We start from the raw sequence: 19883 nt of genomic DNA, 5'->3' as shown, positions 1-19883 counted from the left end.
CCGCCCGTCTCGGCCTCCCAAAGTGCTGGGATTACAGGCTTGAGCCACCGCGCCCGGCCTCTAACTCTTAATAAATACAAGAAACCACAAGTAGACATTAAGTGGTTTTTAAAGCATTGACGTCCTGCATTAAAAATAAAGACAGCATAAGTCCTTTTACATGGGAAGGGACATGCTTTCCCAAAACAAGCATGGTAAATTTTTCCACATTTCAGCCTTGTATAAATGAATACAATCCTAACACATATACCCACATGACAAAATTAGACCATGAAGAGAAGGCTTGTATAATATGGAGCTACATATACTCATTTGGTTTACCAAAAAATAAAAAATAAAAGTAAATTGGACATCCTTCATTACAAAATTAACATACAAGATATAATTTGACAAATATCATAAATTCAAGTGAACCAACTGAAAATCCTAATTTGAAGTCCATAAGACTTAATGCTCTTTAGCATCATAGTTAAGATACCACTATGAAAAAGTGATATATAAGTGTTTACCAAGTGAGCACCAATATTAACGAATTTAAGCAGTTAGCTAGGATGCTCATTAAAATAGGAAGTAAATGTGTCTCACTAAAAAGATGGGCTGAAAGGTTCCGATCAGAGAAACCTGGAAACGTGTTGTTCCTCTTACATATTCACTTTATATTCTGTTGGATAGGAAAGCCATTGAGCTGTAGCATTATTTTGCAATTTAAATGAACAAAACTATTATTTGTGGTTACCAATTCTCAAAATGTTACCCTGAACAGCAAATAAGGTTTCTTATAGTTTGGGTTTCTAGATAACTGGGCTACCTCTCTGTAGAACTTATGTAAGAATTAAATGACCAAACGAGTAATAAGACACTGAATTTTACTTTTTGTGAGATTTAAGTGGTTAGAAATCCCTTTTTTTCCCGCTGATTTACACAAATAAAGATGAGTCACATGACTCTGTTCAGCCAACCATGTAAAGAGATTTCATTTACAACTGATGGAAACGAACAAATTCATGACAACCCTTTCTCAGACTAACTGAAAAGCTAAATGCAAGATGCTTTGTACCACTCCTGTCCAATTAGAACATATTCTAAGATATATTTTAAAAGTTAAAATTGTCAATGCCACCTATTGGTTAAAAAGTAAAAGTGCAAATATGTTTTATTAATTTGCATAATATAAACACATTGGGAAAAACAGTACTTAGTTACTGCTCTGTTGTGATTATTTTAAGTTGAAATGTTTGCAAACATGTAATTTTTGTTAACTTCTTTGTTGCCTGTGTTTTAGGGAAAAACCACTACTGTTAAAATTAGTCACCATAGAAAACAACCAGAAAGTGATAAGGATATAAATGTGACAGTGACTGTCATGTTAGAGGCATCTGAATATTTGCCTTTAAGGACAAGAATTCCAGAGGTCTCAAAAGCTTGAAAAATTCAGCAGAAGAAATCAGTAATGACACAAGCTGTAACGCCTGGAGTAATATTAATGAGCAACAGGACATCTGTGGTAGTGGGATTTCAGCATTTGTGAAACAGTACTAAGCTTCATCTCATTTAAAAAAGATACTAAGTGTATTAGAAACACGTTTGAGCTCAAGTACTTGCTGAAAAAATGTAAGATTCATTTGCTGTTTTTGAACTCTGAAAGTCATTTGTTAGATATAATCAAATCTTTAAAATAAAATTAAATCAAGATTTTACATTTACTAATTTCTCTATTTAAGATACTTAAATATTCAGCAGCACACAATTTTTATTTATAGTCATAATACCAGAGGGATGTACCAGGGGAAAATAGCTCATAATCATTAAATAGCTCATAATCACATTTTCATTTGTGGGAAATCTGACACTAATGTTGAGTCTTAACTGGTTATTTTGTTTTAGAATATTTTGACTAGGCTAAAACTCTAAGCTTACTTATAAACTAATGCTGCTAACAGGTTACGTTACTGAAGGATTCTAGTGAGTATATGTCCCTACACATAATAGGCATTTATAAATCGTACCAGACTAATTGTATCTTTATGACAATTTTTATATTCTCAAAATGGCAGCCTGATGTAACACCATAATTTGTTGCTCATACATCAAGATTTTATTTTACATTAACACACACTAAACTCTGCCAGACTTTAGGGATGGTTTAGTAGCTGTACATATTTATAGAGATTAGCACTATTAGTTTTATAAGTGAATATAATTAAAAGGTAAGGAACATGGTCTGAAGAAAATCACATAAAACCAATGGATACAGATATAATTCATAAAGGGATATTTTACATTACTTAATGAAAACATAATCGTTGCACATAAGTGTAATTACTTCCTTGCTGATTACTGTATAGTGCACTGGAACTAATATTTCACAAAATAGCACCTGCTGCCTAAGAAACAAGCCATTTGCTAACACATCTACAAAATGGGATCCCTTGACCTGGTCTCACCATGACCTGATGACTCCACTGCTATTTAAAAACATGCAATCATGGTTTTCAGTACTTAAGTCATAAATAAGTGCTAAGGCTTTGTGTAGAACGGAATTGTTATCACATTTGATTTTGGGGTCCAAATGTCAATCCAGATCAAGAAATAGCATAACCACCTTTGAAAGCTCTTCAGAAATAGTACCTGCGAGAACATTAGACAGATTGGCTATTAAGAAAGCACAAATTATATGCTTAGCCATTTGTCTGACACACTATATAAACATAGAAATTACTGTTGTGGAGAACCAGAACTACTAATTTACTATCTTACAACCAAAGCTTCAATCGCCCCTCCCCTCATCCTGACTCTCTTTCTGCTTTCTGAACATTTGGGGTGTTGGGCGTAGAAAGGCAAAAAAGGCCCTACACGTGGAGCCCCTGTTTGCTAGAAACACACTTGGAAATCGAATGCAAACTTTATATATTAGACTCTCTCTGACTGTGGCTAAAAACAAAAAACAAAAACCACCATCACTGTAATCAAGTAGTGAATAACTGGCTGGCTGCATTCCCCAGAATTCTGTATCCTCAGCTCTGTTTTTGGGTTTTCTACTTGCACTTCATCCCCTGCTCTTTCTAGTGTACTAGTCACTAAGTCACCCGCATCAGGAAAGTTTGCCAGCAATTAGTTACAAGGTAGAGAAAGTCCTGTTGGTGGGTGATGTGGACACCGGAGATGGAAAAAGAAGAGGAGACTCACTATTGCTCTCAGTTAGACTCATCACTAATTAAGAATTGAAGGCACCCCAGTAATAGTGTACTTACTAATAACCCTCTGATACACTATCATCTCTACCACTGAACCACTAATCATGTGTTTAAAAACTTACCTTGTTCATCTTCTCTCTCATTTTTCATGGTAGACATTTGTTCTACAGAAGGCAATGTCTTCAAAATGCTTTACTACTTTTTTTTTTTTTTTGAGACAGGGTCTTGCTCTGCCACCCAGGCTGGGGTGCAGTGTGTGGGGTGCAGTGGCATGATCTCATCCCACTGTAACCTCTGATTCCTGGGCTCAAGTGATCCTCCTGCCTCAGCCCCACAGGTAGCTGGGGCTAAAGGAGTCCACCACCATGCCTGGCTAATTTTGTAATTTTAGTAGAGATGGGATTTTGTCACAGTGCCCAGGCTGGTCTCAAACTCCTGAGCTCAAACTCATCTACCCATGTCGGCCTCCCAAAGTGCTGGGATTATAGGCGTGAGCCACTGCACCCAGACAAAATGCTTTACTTCTAATAGTTTTATGCAAAGAAGGAATGAACACAGGGAAATAGAACACATATTTGCCCAAATTCACTTCTTCAGTATTCCAATCCTTGACCCAAAATTGTCAATATTAACTTTAATCACTGGCATTTTCAAGTAAAAAAAAAGTACCAAATCATTCCTCAGGAAATATCTGTTAAGCCACAGATAGCATACCATATCATACTTTGGAAATATGGAATATCATAGAGGCTCGAAAAAAATCAAAATAAACGTAGAGACTATCTGAAACAAAAGACACAATGCAAGAAAATAAAGTGATTTTTACAAATATTTGTGGCAGGCAGACTGCATATGAAGTCTTGTGTTAAAAGAGAATTCAAGCTAAAAATTTATTTTGCGTTTGTTACCAACACAACAATTGAGGGTCTTGTATTAATATAGATGCCCTCCTCCAAAGAAATTTAGTGTACTGTCATAAAGAATACAAGTGATTAGGACAGAGAGAGCGCACAGCTGTGGAAAAGTCTATTAATATCAATCAAGTTTTTTCATAAAGGAGATAATATAAAGCAAGATAAGATAATTTTTATCCCTATCACAGATTTCAAGCCTGAAGTTCAGTTCAGAAGTAATGGTGCAAGTCTTCAAGCACCCAATCCCATAAGAAGTGAACAGATCCTTCAGTCTTACCCATAGGTCTGTTTCTGTCCCTGAGGTCCCTGTGGCTGGGGTGTCGATAGGAGTCCCTGTAGTGGTGGGCAATGGCCATATCATCCAAACGGTAATGCTGAGGTGGAGGTGGGGTGGGGTGAGGCAGGCCATTGGGCTGGTAGGATAAGCCGTTATTTGGACTGTACCGCTGGCCTGGGCTAATAGTGCATGGTCGCTTGCTTGGATGTTCTGAGTGCAAAGGCTCTCTGTCAAAGCCATTTTCTTTGGTTCTAAGAGGGAAAAAACAAGAGTTTGTTTCATCATCTATTCAGAAATCAGCACAGTTCAGTCACTCATATTTTAGCTTGGAATAAAGACAGAATATTTTTTATTGACCAGAAACCTTCTAAACTCAGCTTCCCAGAAAACATACGGGAATTCACTGAGACCTGTGTCGAGACCTAAATGATCACAAGCCTGCAGATAGGAGAAAATGCTTCACTTCTCATCAAATTAGCAAATATCTTTTCAGTTGAAGCTCATGTGGTTAAGTCACAAACAAGAGGAAACTCAAGTCTCCTGTAGATAACATTTTCATTCAAAAAACAGTGCTTGATTTCTAACAAGTTACCCTAAGACCGACTATATTTGATGAAGAGTCATCAAGGTAAAACATCACCACTCTCTTGATGAACACTTGAGCTACACCTATTCTGCTTGGTATCTGACTTCTGTGTCAGAGAACATCTAAGAACTGTGTTGTTCAATACATTAGCTACACGTGGTTGCTTAACTTAAAATGTAAGTTACTTAAAATTAAATAAAGCTTAAAATTCAGTTCTTCAGTATCAGCAGCCACATTTCATGTGCTCAACAGGTACGCGTGGCCAGTGGCTTCAGTAGTGGACTGCACAGATATATAACATTTCCATCATCACAGAAAGTTCTACAGGAAAGTAAGGATCAAACTGAGTGAATACAGTATGCAATGCAATGTCTGGGACCTTGACATTATCTTGAGTCACCAAGGTAATCAATCAGCAGTCATACAGAGCTAGCCTGGACTAGAAGGAAGATCTAGGTCAACCCCCTTATTTTAAAGTTGAGGAAACACATACCCAGAGAGCTAATGTATCCTGTCTGGGGTTATCAGGTCATACGGCAGGACGGGAACACCCTGACGACACATCACCATGTGATGCACAGGACTCCGAACTCGGCTTTCAGAAGGAATGCATTCTATAAATAAGACCTGATAACTAGTCACGATTCCTTGATTCTCAAATAAATGTAGGACTCAAGAAGTAATTTCTGGCTGTATATACTTCTACTGCTTAGAGACTAGCCCCTAATATATTCAATAAGATAGAAACAAACCATATTCAACTTTGACTGTAATCACTGCCCCCAAACTTACTTTTTACTTACAAGACCGGCACTCTTATCTTTAGACAGGTGGTAACATCTATTTTCTCAGGGACATTTTCTCATAAGAATTCTACTGGTTCACAGTGGCTACAGACTTCTACATGCCTTCTTTATTTTAGGTAGTAAAATAACAGCATAGAGGCACTTTTTCTACTTTCCTGGCATCTACTGACAGCATCTAGTCTTTGTCTGATAATACTAGAGCAATCTAGGTGGAAACTGAATCAACAGAGATGATCAGGGGCAACAGGATTCTACAATGAACCATCCTTTATGCCCCTTTAGGGTGGGCCCCGCAGTGACAATTCATACACACCAGGTTGAGAAGAATAAAGGACTTAGAGACAGATGGTAAAGACATAGAAAGAACTCAGGGTAAATCTTCAGAGTTTTATGTTAAAGAACATGCCCACTACATACTAAGAGGGATGCCCTATTCTGAATAGACTGGCCAATATTGGAAATGATGGTAGAGCATAGCCCCCAAGGGAGTGGCAGCCAGGAATCCTAATTCCACTCCCATCAAAGTATGTGTCTACACTAAAACATACTGACTCCTTACATATTGATCATTGATATCAGACTAAAATATCCAGTGTAGCTGAGACATTACCTAATTGCATTGCTTTAAAATAATTTTTAAAAGTGAACTGAAACATTCTAGATACTGCTTTATCTTCTAAGAGTATACCCATGTGATTCTAATCTGTATTTGCATATCCTACAAATTTCTCAGTAATACACTTCAATATTCAATGCATATTATCAGCATAAATCAGTTGGAAAATACTGAAGACTATTAGCGGCTATGAACATAATGCTAACATAGCACCTACCTTACTGGCAGTGTGGTGTAGTGGAAAGAGCACTGGATTGGGAATCAAGAGACCTGAGATCTAGTCCTGGCTCTTCCATGACTAGCTGTGTGACCTTGAGCAAGTCACTTAACCTCTCTGGACCTCAGTTTATTCATCTGTAAAACGAAAGGGTTGGACTAGATCAGTGGTTTTCAAACTGTGCCACCTGAGGTGCTTAAGGGATTCTGTAAGCAATGAAGAACTTTTCCCCCAAAGAATCAAGATTCTCAAGATTTAAAGTGCCAGAGGAACCCACTTCTTATTATCTGTGTTAATCATCGGGGTTCCACTTAAGATTTCATTTTTAAAGGAAAAAGTCTGCGGCTAAAATTAAGTTTGAAAACCACTGGACTAGATGATTTCTGCAGTCCCTTTTAGTTTGCAAACTCTGCAATTCAAGTATTTTATATTTACAGCTAAATATCATAGTTATGCAGATCAAAACACACAGTGCTGATAGTCCTCTGCCCAAACCGTAAGTACCTAAGGCAATCGCCTTAGCCAAGTTCTCTGTTCCTTGGTTTGAACAATTTATTATTTATACCTTATTTTTTGTGCAAAAATAAGAAAACATCCTCTTATCTCAGTGCAGCCCCTGTAGAATTTCTAAATAATGAAACATCTTTCTTTGACCTATTTGGGTCAAACCACCCCAACTTACTAGTTTTCTCTACCTTGATCAATGAAAACAACAACATTGGAATAATTTTCACAATTTTTAAATGGTTAGATACGCTATTTATCTTCATACTTAGAGGAACCCTTTGTTCAGTGCTATTACTTCAATGACCCAATTAAATGGGAGGAAAAAAGCATTATTTTTTCCTAAAGCAAGGGCAGTAATGTCCTAAAAGGCAGGCTAGGGCCCGAGTCTGTTCTCTCATTTCAATCAGGTCTTACTGTCCTATCCTGGGGCCCATCACCCTGCTAGCTACTGAAATAATAAAGCTCATGACCTCACAAGGGTAGTTTACATTCTAACAGTTGTGAAACATTAACACTTGCAGAGGTGTGGTGACTAATACCTGTAGTCCTGGCACTTTGGAAGGCTCCAGGAGGAAGGATTGTTTGAGCACAGGAGTTTGAGACCAGCCTGGGCAACATAGTGAGACCCTGTCTCTACAAAAAATAAAAAAAATTGGCTGGGCATGGTGATGTACACCTGTAGTCCTAGATACTCAGGAAGCTGGGGCAGGAGGATCACTTGAGCCTGAGATTGAGGCTGCAGTGAGCCATGATCATACCACTGCACTCCAGCCTGAGCCACAGAGTGAGATCCTCTTTCAAAAAGAAGGGGAAAAAAAGAAAATACAAAAACTTCCACTGTCCACAGAAATAAAGCTATGAAGGGTCTCTCTGGTGCTTCCTCAAATTACTAATATCTACTTATAAGGCCAGTTCTATTTAAAGCATGTATGTTCAGAAGGGTAACTCAAACAACTGCCATTTGTCTGTCTGCTTCTTAGAAATGCCTACAACTACCTATATCTCATTTGCTTGGGTGAACTCCATATTTGCATTCTTCGTTGCCCTTTTCAGTGTATTAGGCAAAATTAGCAAAGACTTTTCATTGTCCCATACCAGTATACCCATGAAATAACTCAAATTCTAGTCGAAATTTGAAGTGAGAAGTCTGTTATGTCTTAAGTATTTCTGAAAGATTTTATTTGTTTTTTAAGTCTACCTGAGGATGTTCTATCTCCTTACCAGGAGACATTTTCCTCAACACAATGTAACCACTTCAACATTTAGATCCCAATCGTTTCTCTCTCGAGGTTTAATGTTCTAAGGGCAGGGGATCCTTAGGACTCAGTTGTGTGATCTCCAGTTACTATCCTTCTGGCTTCAGTATTCTGCTCAGTGAAATGGGACTAATAGAAAACAACACTTGTAGAAACAAATTAAGAGGCAACCTAATTTATACTTTACCCCATCTCAGGCTCTTTTTTTTTTCTTTTTTCTTTTCTCCAGCTCCTCAATAACAGAAACTGTAAACTATTAGGAAAAGAAAATAAATGTCCTTTAAAAACTACATGAGGCTGGGCGTGGTGGCTCATGCCTGTAATCTCAGCAGTTTGGGAGGGTGAGGTGGATGGATCACTTGAGGTCAGCAGCTTGAGACCAGCAGCTTGAGACCAGCCTAGCCAACATGGTGAAACCCTGTCTCTACTAAAAATACAAAAATTAGCCAGGCGTGGTGGAGCATGCCTGTAGTGCCAGCTACTCGGGAGGCTGAAGCAGAAGAATCACTTGAACCTGAGGCAGGGAGGTTGCAGTGAACCAAGATCATGCCACTGCAGTCCAGACTAGGTAACAGAGCGAGACTCCATCTCGAGGAAAAAATAAAATAAAACAAAACTCTACACGAAATATTTTTAAAATGATGATTAGCTAGTGTGTGCTGGTAATCCCTTAGTAACATTTATATAAAACAGTGTAACATTCAAGGAAACAGGGAAGTATGAAAAAAATCCATCATAAAATCATGACAATAAGTAGAACAAGAGGACAAATCTCCATGGCAGAAGTGGGTGTAAGTTTTTTTCTCTACATTAAGACTTTTTTTTTTTTTAATGTGAGGAAATACCACTATAAATATTGTTTTAGGGGAAGGCAAATTGATAGAGCACAATAAACCTAAGAAAGAAGAAACTTAGGCCGGGCGCAGTGGCTCAAGCCTGTAATCCCAGCACTTTGGGAGGCCGAGACGGGTGGATCACGAGGTCAGGAGATCGAGACCATCCTGGCTAACACCGTGAAACCCCGTCTCTACTAAAAAATACAAAAAACTAGCTGGGCGCGGTGGCGGGCGCCTGTAGTCCCAGCTACTCGGGAGGCTGAGGCAGGAGAATGGCGTAAACCCGTGAGGCGGAGCTTGCAGTGAGCTGAGATCCGGCCACCGCACTCCAGCCTGGGCGATAGAGCGAGACCCCATCTCAAAAAAAGAAAGAAGAAACTTAAATTCTAATATTCATCCTGTTATTTATTTATTTAAATAAATTATGTGCCTTATGCACTCACTTATCTGAGTTTTGACAGACATTTCACAAGTCCAAACTGGCCTCATTTCTCTTTTGCTTTCTGTACCATCTTCTACCTAGTCACCCAAGTAGAAACTTGAAGTCACTCTACAACTTTCTTTTTCAAATCCAAGTCCTATTGCTGATCTCAAGCATCTCTACACGGGTCCCTCCTTCCAGTCCCAGGATACCTTTGTCTTGGCCCTTGTCACACCACGGTCCCACTTTACCAGTATCCCCCAGAGTCACCGGCCCCAGATTTGTTCGCTGTTTGTCTCAGCAGCCCATCCAAGTCCCATCCCTAGACTGTAGTTCCTTGAAAAATGAGTAGAAGTGAGACACTGGGTCTAAAATTCTTTTAAGACCAGGCATTAAAGACTTACTTTATTTTATTCTTATATTTTAGAAGTCTGTATCTAAATCTTAGGATGGTAGTTCTATTAAACACAGACTAAAGACCTTAATAACATCAAAGACATCTTCCTTTCCTTTTCTAACACGTGCAGTTTAAGACTGCCATAGAAGGACTAGACATTGAATCAAGGGGGGGGGCAATCATTCTCATCATCATTATTTTTAAAACATAATTCAGCAAAAGGTCTCTTCAGAAATGGTTACGAAAGAGGTGACTTTAGATATGAGTTTCACATAATACACTTTTATTGGTACTGAATAAGATATTGAAACAAAATACATTACAAACTCCCCAGCGTCCTTAAAAAGAAAATCAAACTAAAGGAGAGAAACACCTTTAACCTCTCCATTGCTAAACAACCACCTAGGAGTGAGAAGTTTCTGAGCAGTGTGCTAATACTTTTAGAAGTAAATAAGAGGCAGGTGGATACTTGCCACTCCAGACACACAAATGTGATGCCCAGCCCTTCAAGGATTGCAATATGCAGGTTGGGGGAGCCATGTGAGCCTTCCCTCCAGCAGCGAGAAGGTAGAATGCTTCCGTCACATGTCTGAAGCTGACCATCTGCTCAACAGTTAGGCTGTCTGTTAGTGGCTGTTCCCCTTGCCTTCTCTAATCTCTGCCACTGCTGAAGTATTCAATTTCTGCTGCTCCTGCTGTTTGGAACTCTGCTTTCTTATTCGAATCTGTCATCTGTATGTTTCTATTGGAGCCCTCCAGTTTTTTCTGGTCAGTGAACCAATCACTGCATTTGGTTCCTGGGCTGTCTGTGGCTGTTTTTATTATATTTCAGAGATGCATTTTTAAACCAAATAAATAAATAAAGATGCCCGGAAGAGAGACCATTTAATAGCCCGGAAGAGAGACCATTTAATACACTACTAAAAATGACTGCATTAAGTTTAATTTGAATTATTTGATCAATAGCGGTTTTTGTTCTGTTTGTAGTGTTCTGCTTTGTCTTTTAGGTCCCCAGTATGTGCAATGCACTATCCTGTACTTCAGTGGCAGTACAAAGATGAGAGAAACATGGTCCCTCAACCTTCCATAAGATTATTATTTAGGGCAGACTTTAATTCTTTACCATTAAAATGATTTAATTGGAGGTACAAGACTTCTATACTTTCATACAGGACATGTATACAGAAGGTACCATTAAAAACAGAACAAATGTGGTATGTGAGAGCACAGTGAGAGATTACTCCAGAATATGTACTCAAAAAGACAGAGGTTTTGGAGTCACATGGACGTGGCTTCAAATTGTGGCTATGCTATTTGCTGGCCATATGAACTCAACAGGCTGAATCCCCTAAGAGCCTCAGTGTTTCTGCCTGCAAAATGGGAAATGATTATCCAAAGCTATGGAGAGAACTATAGGAAAGAATCTAAGAAAAGAGCCTAACGTGAATTTGGCATTCAATAAGTTAATCAAAGCACTTTGTTTTCAAGCAGGCGCATTCAGAGGCTAACGGTACAGAATCACGGCTATGAGAGCACGGGCGTTTGAGTCCTAGGGAACCTAGGGTCAGAATCCCATTAGGGCTTCTGACAAGCCATGTGACTTCACACACATTATTTGGCCTTCTTGAGTCTATGTCATAGGATTGTGAGGAAATGAATGCTATATGTTAGTCTGTCAATTATTTAGCACAGGGCCCAGCATACCTGAAGTGCTCAGTAAACAGTAACCATTATTATAGTATTTATAATTGGGAAGCTTTCATTCAAATAGTAGATATTCAGTTAGGCTGTGAGGTATTAATAGAATTACGACACAAAAGAACTAGGAAAGACAGCAGAAACCATCAGCTGGAATACAGATTAAGAAGTGAGGAGTATGCAGTAAGGTTAGACCCTAACAAAGCAGCAAGAAATCAGGCTAACAAGTTAAAGTTGAAGCTGGAATGTGGAGAGAACAAAATGCCCTCTATAATTTTGTGCTGGGCACAGTGGCTCATGCCTGTAATCCCAGCACTTTGGGAGGCCGAGGTGGGTGGATCACCTGAGGTCAGGAGTTCGAGACCAGCCTGGCCAACATGGTGAAACCCCGTCTCTAATAAAAATACAAAAAATTAGCCGGGCGTGGTGGTGGTCCCCTGATGTCTCAGCTACTTGGGAGGCTGAGACAGGAGAATCGCTTGAACCCAGGAGGTGGAGGTTGCAGTGAGTCAAGATCCCTCACCGAAGCCTGGGCAACAAGGGCAAAACTTCATCTCAAATAAATAAATAAATAAATAAATAAATAAATAAATAAATAGAATGTAATTTTGTGCTATTTCACTGAAAGACCTCCCCCAATTGATGGTGGACCCCCTTAATAATTTTTAAAATCACTCCTTGGCAAAACTGGTGGGAATACATAATAGAAAGGAACGCAAACTAGAATGTATAAATTGACATAAAATCCCTACTTTTTTTCATAGAATACTGAATGCAGGTTATACAAATTTAATTCTTATTTGCACAATTGACCCTACAATTCCTTGAAAAGCATATCTATCTTTTCTTTTAGAAAGATAAAAATAGTGAAATCTCCTTCATTTTACAGAAACAAACAAAAAAATGGACCTAGTCGGTTTAGTTGGTGTGTACTGTTGTAACAAATCTTACAAATACAACCAATATGATTTCAAAATGATTGCCTTTGACCCTCCAACCTTCAGCATTTTCTAACTGACTCATTAAGTCAGGAACACAGGCTAGCTGTGGCTCTTCTATCGTTAAAAAGATATATAAAACCTCAGAATGTTATACTATGGCATCTACCCACTTGAGCAACTATAGAAAATAAATGAGGGAAAGTAAGGTGTAAAAAGAGAAGCTTAAGTCTTAGTTGAGTTTCCTTATTTAAATTCTGCACATTGAAACATATTTTATGCAACTGGAAGATTTCAAGTATGCAAATATGCTTGTTTCTCACTAAGAAACTTTGCAACACTAGGCAAGTTCTTTGGGCCTTACTTTGTGCAAGAATAAAGAGATGGGAGCCAGTTGGGTGTGGTGGTGCACACCTAGGTCCTAGCTACTCAGGAGCCTGAGGCAGCAGGTTCACATGAGCCCAGGAGTTTGAGACCAGCCTGGGCAACATAGCTAGACACGGTCTTAAAAAAAAAAAAAAAAAAAAAAAAAAATACAGATAACATCCCATGAGCAAATCCATAAATCTAAAGTATGTGTAATTGTTTTTTCTTTTGGTATGAAATGCAAAAAGGCAGGGTGTGGTGGCTAATGCCTGCAATCCCAACACTGTGGGAGGATCACATGAGACCAGGAGTTCGAAACCAGCTTGGGCAACACTGCAGACCATGCCTAAGGGAAAAAAAAAAAAAAAGAATGGGGCCTGGTGTATCCATAAGATCCCTCCCAGGTGACAAATTACATATCTCTAAAGTTCATGCAAGTCTTTTTAGAGAATAATGTTTAATTCTTGGGGGAGGAGGAAATACATATTAATCCAACTACATGGCCTTTGTATTGAAAGTTTAGAAGTGTTAAACTGAGAGTAATGTAAAGCATAATCACATTAAAATAATGACATGTAAGAAGGGGATGAATACTTAACATCAATCATTTGAGAGAGTAGGGGGAACAAAATGGGAAACAAAACAACAGCGTTACCTATACAAAAGCAAAGATTATTTGATTTGATTTCTTAAGCAAGAAAAACCCTAAATCAGAAAAGTAGCATAACAGGTGAGAACATGATACTAAAGGCAAATTAGATAAAAAAGCTGTGATATCAAAGCTCTGAGAAAAGAAAGACAGCAATGATAATCATCCTAACATAATTATTTTCTTTAAATCTTAATAATTTTAATCCATTCTGCAGTCTCAAAGAAAGAAAGCATTATCTAACAGTTCTTTTCCTTCCTCCTACACAAAAGTGCTTGTGTCTTTACGAGCCACCACGGTGAGCAGTTTTAAAGAGTGCTCTTAGCTTCTACTCTCTATCTGAGAGAGTGTTCATTTCGTTTACATGGCTCCAAAGCAAAAGACTGCATTCCCTTCTTCAGCACCTCCCACCACAGCATGGTAGAAGAATAAATGTTTACTATAAATAACTGACTTTTACATATTAACAAAGAATAGAAATCAGAATTTTCTACTTAGTTTCCCTAATATTTTGGGAAAGAAATAACATAATTTTATAACAAAATTGTCTTTTCTACTTTGGGTTCTACAGTATTCTCTCACAGACCTACAAAATCAGTACACTTGTTCAGAGACACTCCCCAGAGCTATATTTAAAAGAAAGTAGAAAACATTTCACTGTTCCATACAAGAAGAAAAAAAAGAAAAGATTTCATAGACTTCCCTTTCTATTCTCATTTCTCTGTAAATAACAATAATGTTTAAAAAAAGAAAAAAACATAACCAGTGACAATCATATTTAAGGACAAGAAGAAAGTTAAATTTGCCAAAACCCATCCCTGAAACACGTGATGACTGTTTAGTACATTAACTCAGCAATCGTCACAGAATTTAAGCTCCCAAAGTTGTAAACAAAATATAGAGCGCTCTTTTGTTCATGACATGTCATGAACAAATTACCAAAATGTGTTTTCTCCTCAGGTGTCAGTTTTTCCCTCTTTTAGTGACTGATGGCTCCCAGTGTTATTACAGAAACAGATTGATCTTTTTAATGAGCCAGTTTAATAGACTCCAAAATCTCACCGTGGCTGCTCATCCATGTCAGACCATATGTACCAACAAAACATTCAGTAAAACAAAAAAAGCTCTGCTGTCAGACAGCTCCATACTCTATAAAATTTAATATAGTAGATCTGGATATACAGATAAATAACCAGAGAAGAGGAAAATGCATATGCAAACAAGATACAGAAAATATATGCAAAAAGAAAAAATACTGTAGAGGCCCATATTTTCTTGGCTCTGATCAAATTCCCACAAGATACAAATGTATTTACACAACATATTCTCATTACCCTTCCTCCTAACTCTAAGGAAACCCATTTGCCATCTTTGCGATATAATGTATATTTCAGTGCTCCATTTGATAAAGAATATTCCATCCAAAGATCAACCATGTGAACTCTGACTCTGGCAACCATCATGAAAAACCAAAGGGAAAATCAGACCAAAGACTCTTTTTAGGAGAGTTCTACCTGACTGAATGCATACACCGATGCATGCACAGCAATGGAGCATCAAAACAAGAATGCTGAGCATCTGCGGAATTTAAGATGAAGTTTTCACATCAATGTTAACATACTGCCCAGCACTTACCTTAGGACTGTCCAATGATAGTCTAAAGTCACGATACATTCAAACATAAAATACTGGGAAAGAGCTAGTGAGAAAACAGTTGGAAATATAGAGAAATGATTGAAACAGATTTCCATATTCCCTGTTATGGTTATTCAGCAGTGAGGAATGCCAGAGTAAGTTGTGTGCATTTTCAATTTTGCCTACAGGATCATCTCTACATTTATTTTAGCTATCTAAACCTTTCCCTGTTACACTCCCCCCATCCCAAAACCCTAAATACATTTCCTTCTTCCAGTTTTCCACTGAGTCTCTCCTTCATTCTTCCATCATGGAGCTAAAATAACTCACTATCTGTATGTCATACTCATTTCCTGCAGGGTAAATGGGTTCAGGTCAAACAGGAACGCACATGTAAATCATCTAATGTTGAGTCACCTCTTGGTTTTCAGTATCATGTGGACACGCCACTCAAGCATCAGGATTAAGCAGTTCCCTTTAAAAGCTAAAATACTAAGTGCTCTATTTCACTCTTCAATGTGACCAAGAAAATACGAGTTGTAAGAATAAGAAAGTAGCTCTGTTTGTGGGTCACAGATGAAGGTAGGCCTACAATATGTCAAAAGGAGACTAATATTTAACTGTTTGCTTTAGGAATTTTAAACTATTAAGAGGTTCTATGTCAAGAGGAGCAAAATTCCAGAGATTGTAGCATAAAAACTGCTTAACAGAGGATTATGTAATAACAGTATGTAAACTGGCTAGCTTTTAAATAACATTCTGATTTGCAAAGCAGCTAATACATTTAAGGATAGCTAAGTCGGTCACAAATAGATGTCTCTGAGCAGCTCCAAAGATCTTAAGCTTCTATGAATGTGGAACATAACTGTGTCAGGGTGTTAACCTCTCGAAGGCTGTTACACCCATGCCTGATGAAATGCAGCAAAAGAGAATAGATAAGCAGAGAAAGAAAGCAAAATATATGCTAAATAAGTTTTTGAATATAGCTTCATTGTAAAATCTCCGTATTTCAAAATACTATGCAAAATGATGCTAATGAGACTGTGCATTCCTATATCAGAAGATACAGATGAGGATGAGGTATTCATAAAAATTATTTTACTATGGTAAATGGGAAATTTCATGTGTATGCTTTATTCAACAATTACTTTGTAGGGTTTAATGGAGAAGTAGTTTTATGCTACATTTCTTTGCATTCTCAGTTATGAGAGCACAGTATCTGATGGAACAGTATCTAACAAGTAAAATTTTCAGCAAAAATACTATCTATGGTCTCTACTGTGTAACTCTTATCTTCACTTAGTTCATCTAGTGTCCCAGAAGTTTTCTCTTAGTTCATATACAAACCAAAACAAATAGCTACTGTACTGTGTTAAGAAATACATACAGACAAGCTTCAAAACCATCACATTTTAAGGAAACTAGGAACAGCCAATTTCAGAATATTGAAGTAAAATATGTGGTTGGGTTAAATTACATAATAAATGAGAATTTAAATACTGATGTGCATCTAAGAGCCATCAGTTGTACTTGGAAAATCTGAAAAATCATTCATCTTCACCATTTAGCTTTAATATTACAAGCAGAAAAGATTAATCTATACAAAAGCCAAACTGTCACAAGCCAGAGATTTAAAACTCTGTAAAATCCCAGGCCAGAGACAGATTCTCAAGATGGCCACAATGGCTTATTGCTATTGTGCAAGAGACATAGGCCGGCAGTTTAATTGTCACAATAAACGTATTAAACATTGAGAAAAAGGCCATGGTTCATCCAGGCTCCCCCTCCCTCTCACCTGTCTGGAGTTCGCCTCTTCCCGTTTTCGTTCACATCGAGAAGCAGCTCTGAGGAGTCAACAGGTGAGGTGGTGCTGGCATCCAGAAGCAGCTGTTCATGCTGGGCGAGGTACTGGGCAGGGTTCTGTTTGGCCAGTCTTGCGCAGTGGAGGAGCTCACGCTGCAGCAGGGGCAAGTTGGCCTGCAAGGGAATGACAGGAATGAGAGGAAGGACTGAAAGGCTTCTTCTGTCCTGTTGACTTACTCTGCTTTTTGAACACTGGAGCAGAGTATGAAATGCAGCTACATCAAAGGTCAAATGCATGCCATGGACTGGAACCACAGGCACAATTCTCAGCACTGGGTTACCATGTGCCCAGACTGCTCTAAGTGTGAGGTGACTGACCCTTGTATATTACCTTACCTCTCTTTTATTTCTTCACTGATAACATTGCGAGTGGCACATTATTTTTAGGGTCACGTTATACTCGAATATATGTTCTGCAGTATGTGAGAACCTAGCTCCAACAATAAGAACTTTTGTTCTCCACAGGGAAGATAAAGGGTATACAAAATATATACATAGTCCAATTGATTTCAGAATAGTTGCCCTGACACATTCAATTTTGTATCTGGTGACTCACAAAGGTCAAGCAGGCTAATCCTAGAAAGTATCTTTTATCAAGTACTAACTTAATGAAAATACACTTAAAAATATAGACACAAACATAGAGATTATTTTCCATAGTCATCAGGTTCAGACAACATTTAAGTAATGGCCTGGGTATAGTCACATATCCCAGATGGAATTCATGCATAAAGCAGTATATTCTAGTAGTCCTCAAAAGTAATCTACCTTCTTTGTATCAGTTTTATGCTAAGGAATGTATACACACACACACATACAGACACACACATATTTCTTCTAATGTTAGAAGAAACCCTGTATACTGGTCACTCTTCCTCCTCAGCTAGGTCAGCACTTTGAATAAAGAACAGGCTGGCTGATAGGCTGATCGGTAATTCTGGCAATCTCAAATGTAATAGGAGAGAAAGAGGCAATTTCACACATAGTAAAGGCATTAAAATGAAAACCTAAGAAGGCATTTTACTCTGAACTTACTTTGACATTATAAATCCAGATTGTCATTGCTTTCTCTCTCTCTTATTTTTATTATTGTTTGGGGAGGGGCAGTAAGGCAGAAGAAAGGAGAGGATACTGGGAAGAGTCATTAGCACTCATCCCCAATAACACTTAATTCCGGGAAAGATCAATCACATAAATCTCTTTGCAACTTGAAGATTTCATTTGCAGGAACCAGGTGCCATGTACACTGATTAACCCATCAGGTAGAAAAGCATTTCTGAATACAGGAGAGGTCCGGGTGACTCAATTTTTGGGCCCAAGAGCCTTAAAAAATAGCCCTGTAGAGAATCATGGACAGGAACTACGGCTGGCTACTTGTACCTCAAATTCATTTTTTTTTTTTTTCCATCAGTGCTCTTTATTTCTTTATGTAGAGCCAAGTTCCTGGCCTATATCATTTTCCTTTACTCTGAAGAACTCCTTTTAACTTTTCTTTTTTTTTTTTTAAGTTCCAGGGTATAAGTACAGAGCATGTAGGTTTGTTACATAAGTAGATGTGTGCCATGGTCATTTGTTGCACCTATTAACCCATTATCTAGGTTTTAAGACCCATATATATTAGCTATTTGTTCTAACGCTCTCTCTCCCCTCACCCGCTAACCCCCCTCAAGTCCAGTTTTTAACAGTATCAGTCAAGAAACCATCTCATAATCACACCAAAGCATATTTCTACACAAGATATAAAATATTAGGGTATTTGCTAAAGATAAGTGCATGCCATACACTGTAACAATGGAAATGACTTCCTACACATAACAATGTTAAAATAAAACTCTTCGTAATTAGTAAAGATGCACATGTGGATAATATATTGTATATACATTTTTAAACTCTTTTTTCTCCTCAGTAAAAACAGAGTTTACATACCTTGTGTCATAAAATAATAAAGCAAAATAACATTTCTATGTGAACATTTTAAAGTTTTCAAATTCATCTTGGGCCGGTGCAGTTGCTCATTCACGCCTGTAATCCCAGCGCTTCCAGAGGCTGAGGCGGGTGGATCACTTGAGGTCAAGGGTTCAAGATCAGCCTGGCCAACATGATGAAACCCCATCTCTACTAAAAATACAAAAAAATAGCTGGGCGTGGTGGTATGCACCTGTAGTCCCAGCTACTTGGGAGTCTGAGGCAGCAGAATAGCTTGAAACTGGGAGATGGAGGTTGCAGTGAGCTGAGATCATACCACCACACTTGCCTAGGCAACAGAGCAAGACTCAGTCTAATTAAAAAAAAAAAAATTATTCTGAAATACTGTCATGCACTGATTAACAATGGGGATACATTCTGAGAGATGCATTGTTACATGATTTCATCATGCAAACATCATAAGAGGGTACTTAAACGTAGTGCTACACACCTAGGATATATGGTATAGTCTATGGCTCCTAGGCTACAAACATGTACAGCATGAACTGTACTGAATACCGTAGGTAACTGCAGCACAATGACAAGTATTTACATATCTGACCACAGAAAAACACTTCAGGAGGTCAAGGCAGGCAGGTCACTTGAGCCCAGGAGTTTGAGACCAGCCTGGGCAACATGGTGAAACCTCATCTCTACAAAAAATACAAAATCAGTTGGAGGCAGTGGCACATGCCTATAGTCCCTGCTATTGGGAGGTTAAGGCAAGAGGTTTGTTTGAACC

General features: G+C 38.2%; 1 protein-coding gene across 9 annotated transcripts in view; it reads right to left on the bottom strand.

Moving 5' to 3' along the window:
- Nucleotides 1-19883, bottom strand: part of RUNX1T1 (RUNX1 partner transcriptional co-repressor 1) — a 155004-nt gene that overhangs the window by 32189 nt on the left and 102932 nt on the right. For all 9 annotated transcript variants that reach the window (XM_017847350.1, XM_017847352.1, XM_017847351.1 and 6 more), the window contains 2 exons: nucleotides 17109-17290; nucleotides 4386-4636 (listed from right to left, as the gene is read on the bottom strand). In XM_017847350.1, the coding sequence (XP_017702839.1) occupies nucleotides 4386-4636; nucleotides 17109-17290 (433 nt within the window). The remainder of the gene's footprint in view (nucleotides 1-4385; nucleotides 4637-17108; nucleotides 17291-19883) is intronic.

This window comes from Rhinopithecus bieti, unplaced genomic scaffold (genome assembly GCF_001698545.2).
Source record: "Rhinopithecus bieti isolate Rb0 unplaced genomic scaffold, ASM169854v2 scaffold_26532, whole genome shotgun sequence".
Taxonomy (NCBI): domain Eukaryota; kingdom Metazoa; phylum Chordata; class Mammalia; order Primates; family Cercopithecidae; genus Rhinopithecus; species Rhinopithecus bieti.
The sequence above is the reverse complement of the archived record's forward strand: the minus strand, read 5'-3'. Positions and strand labels throughout refer to the sequence as shown.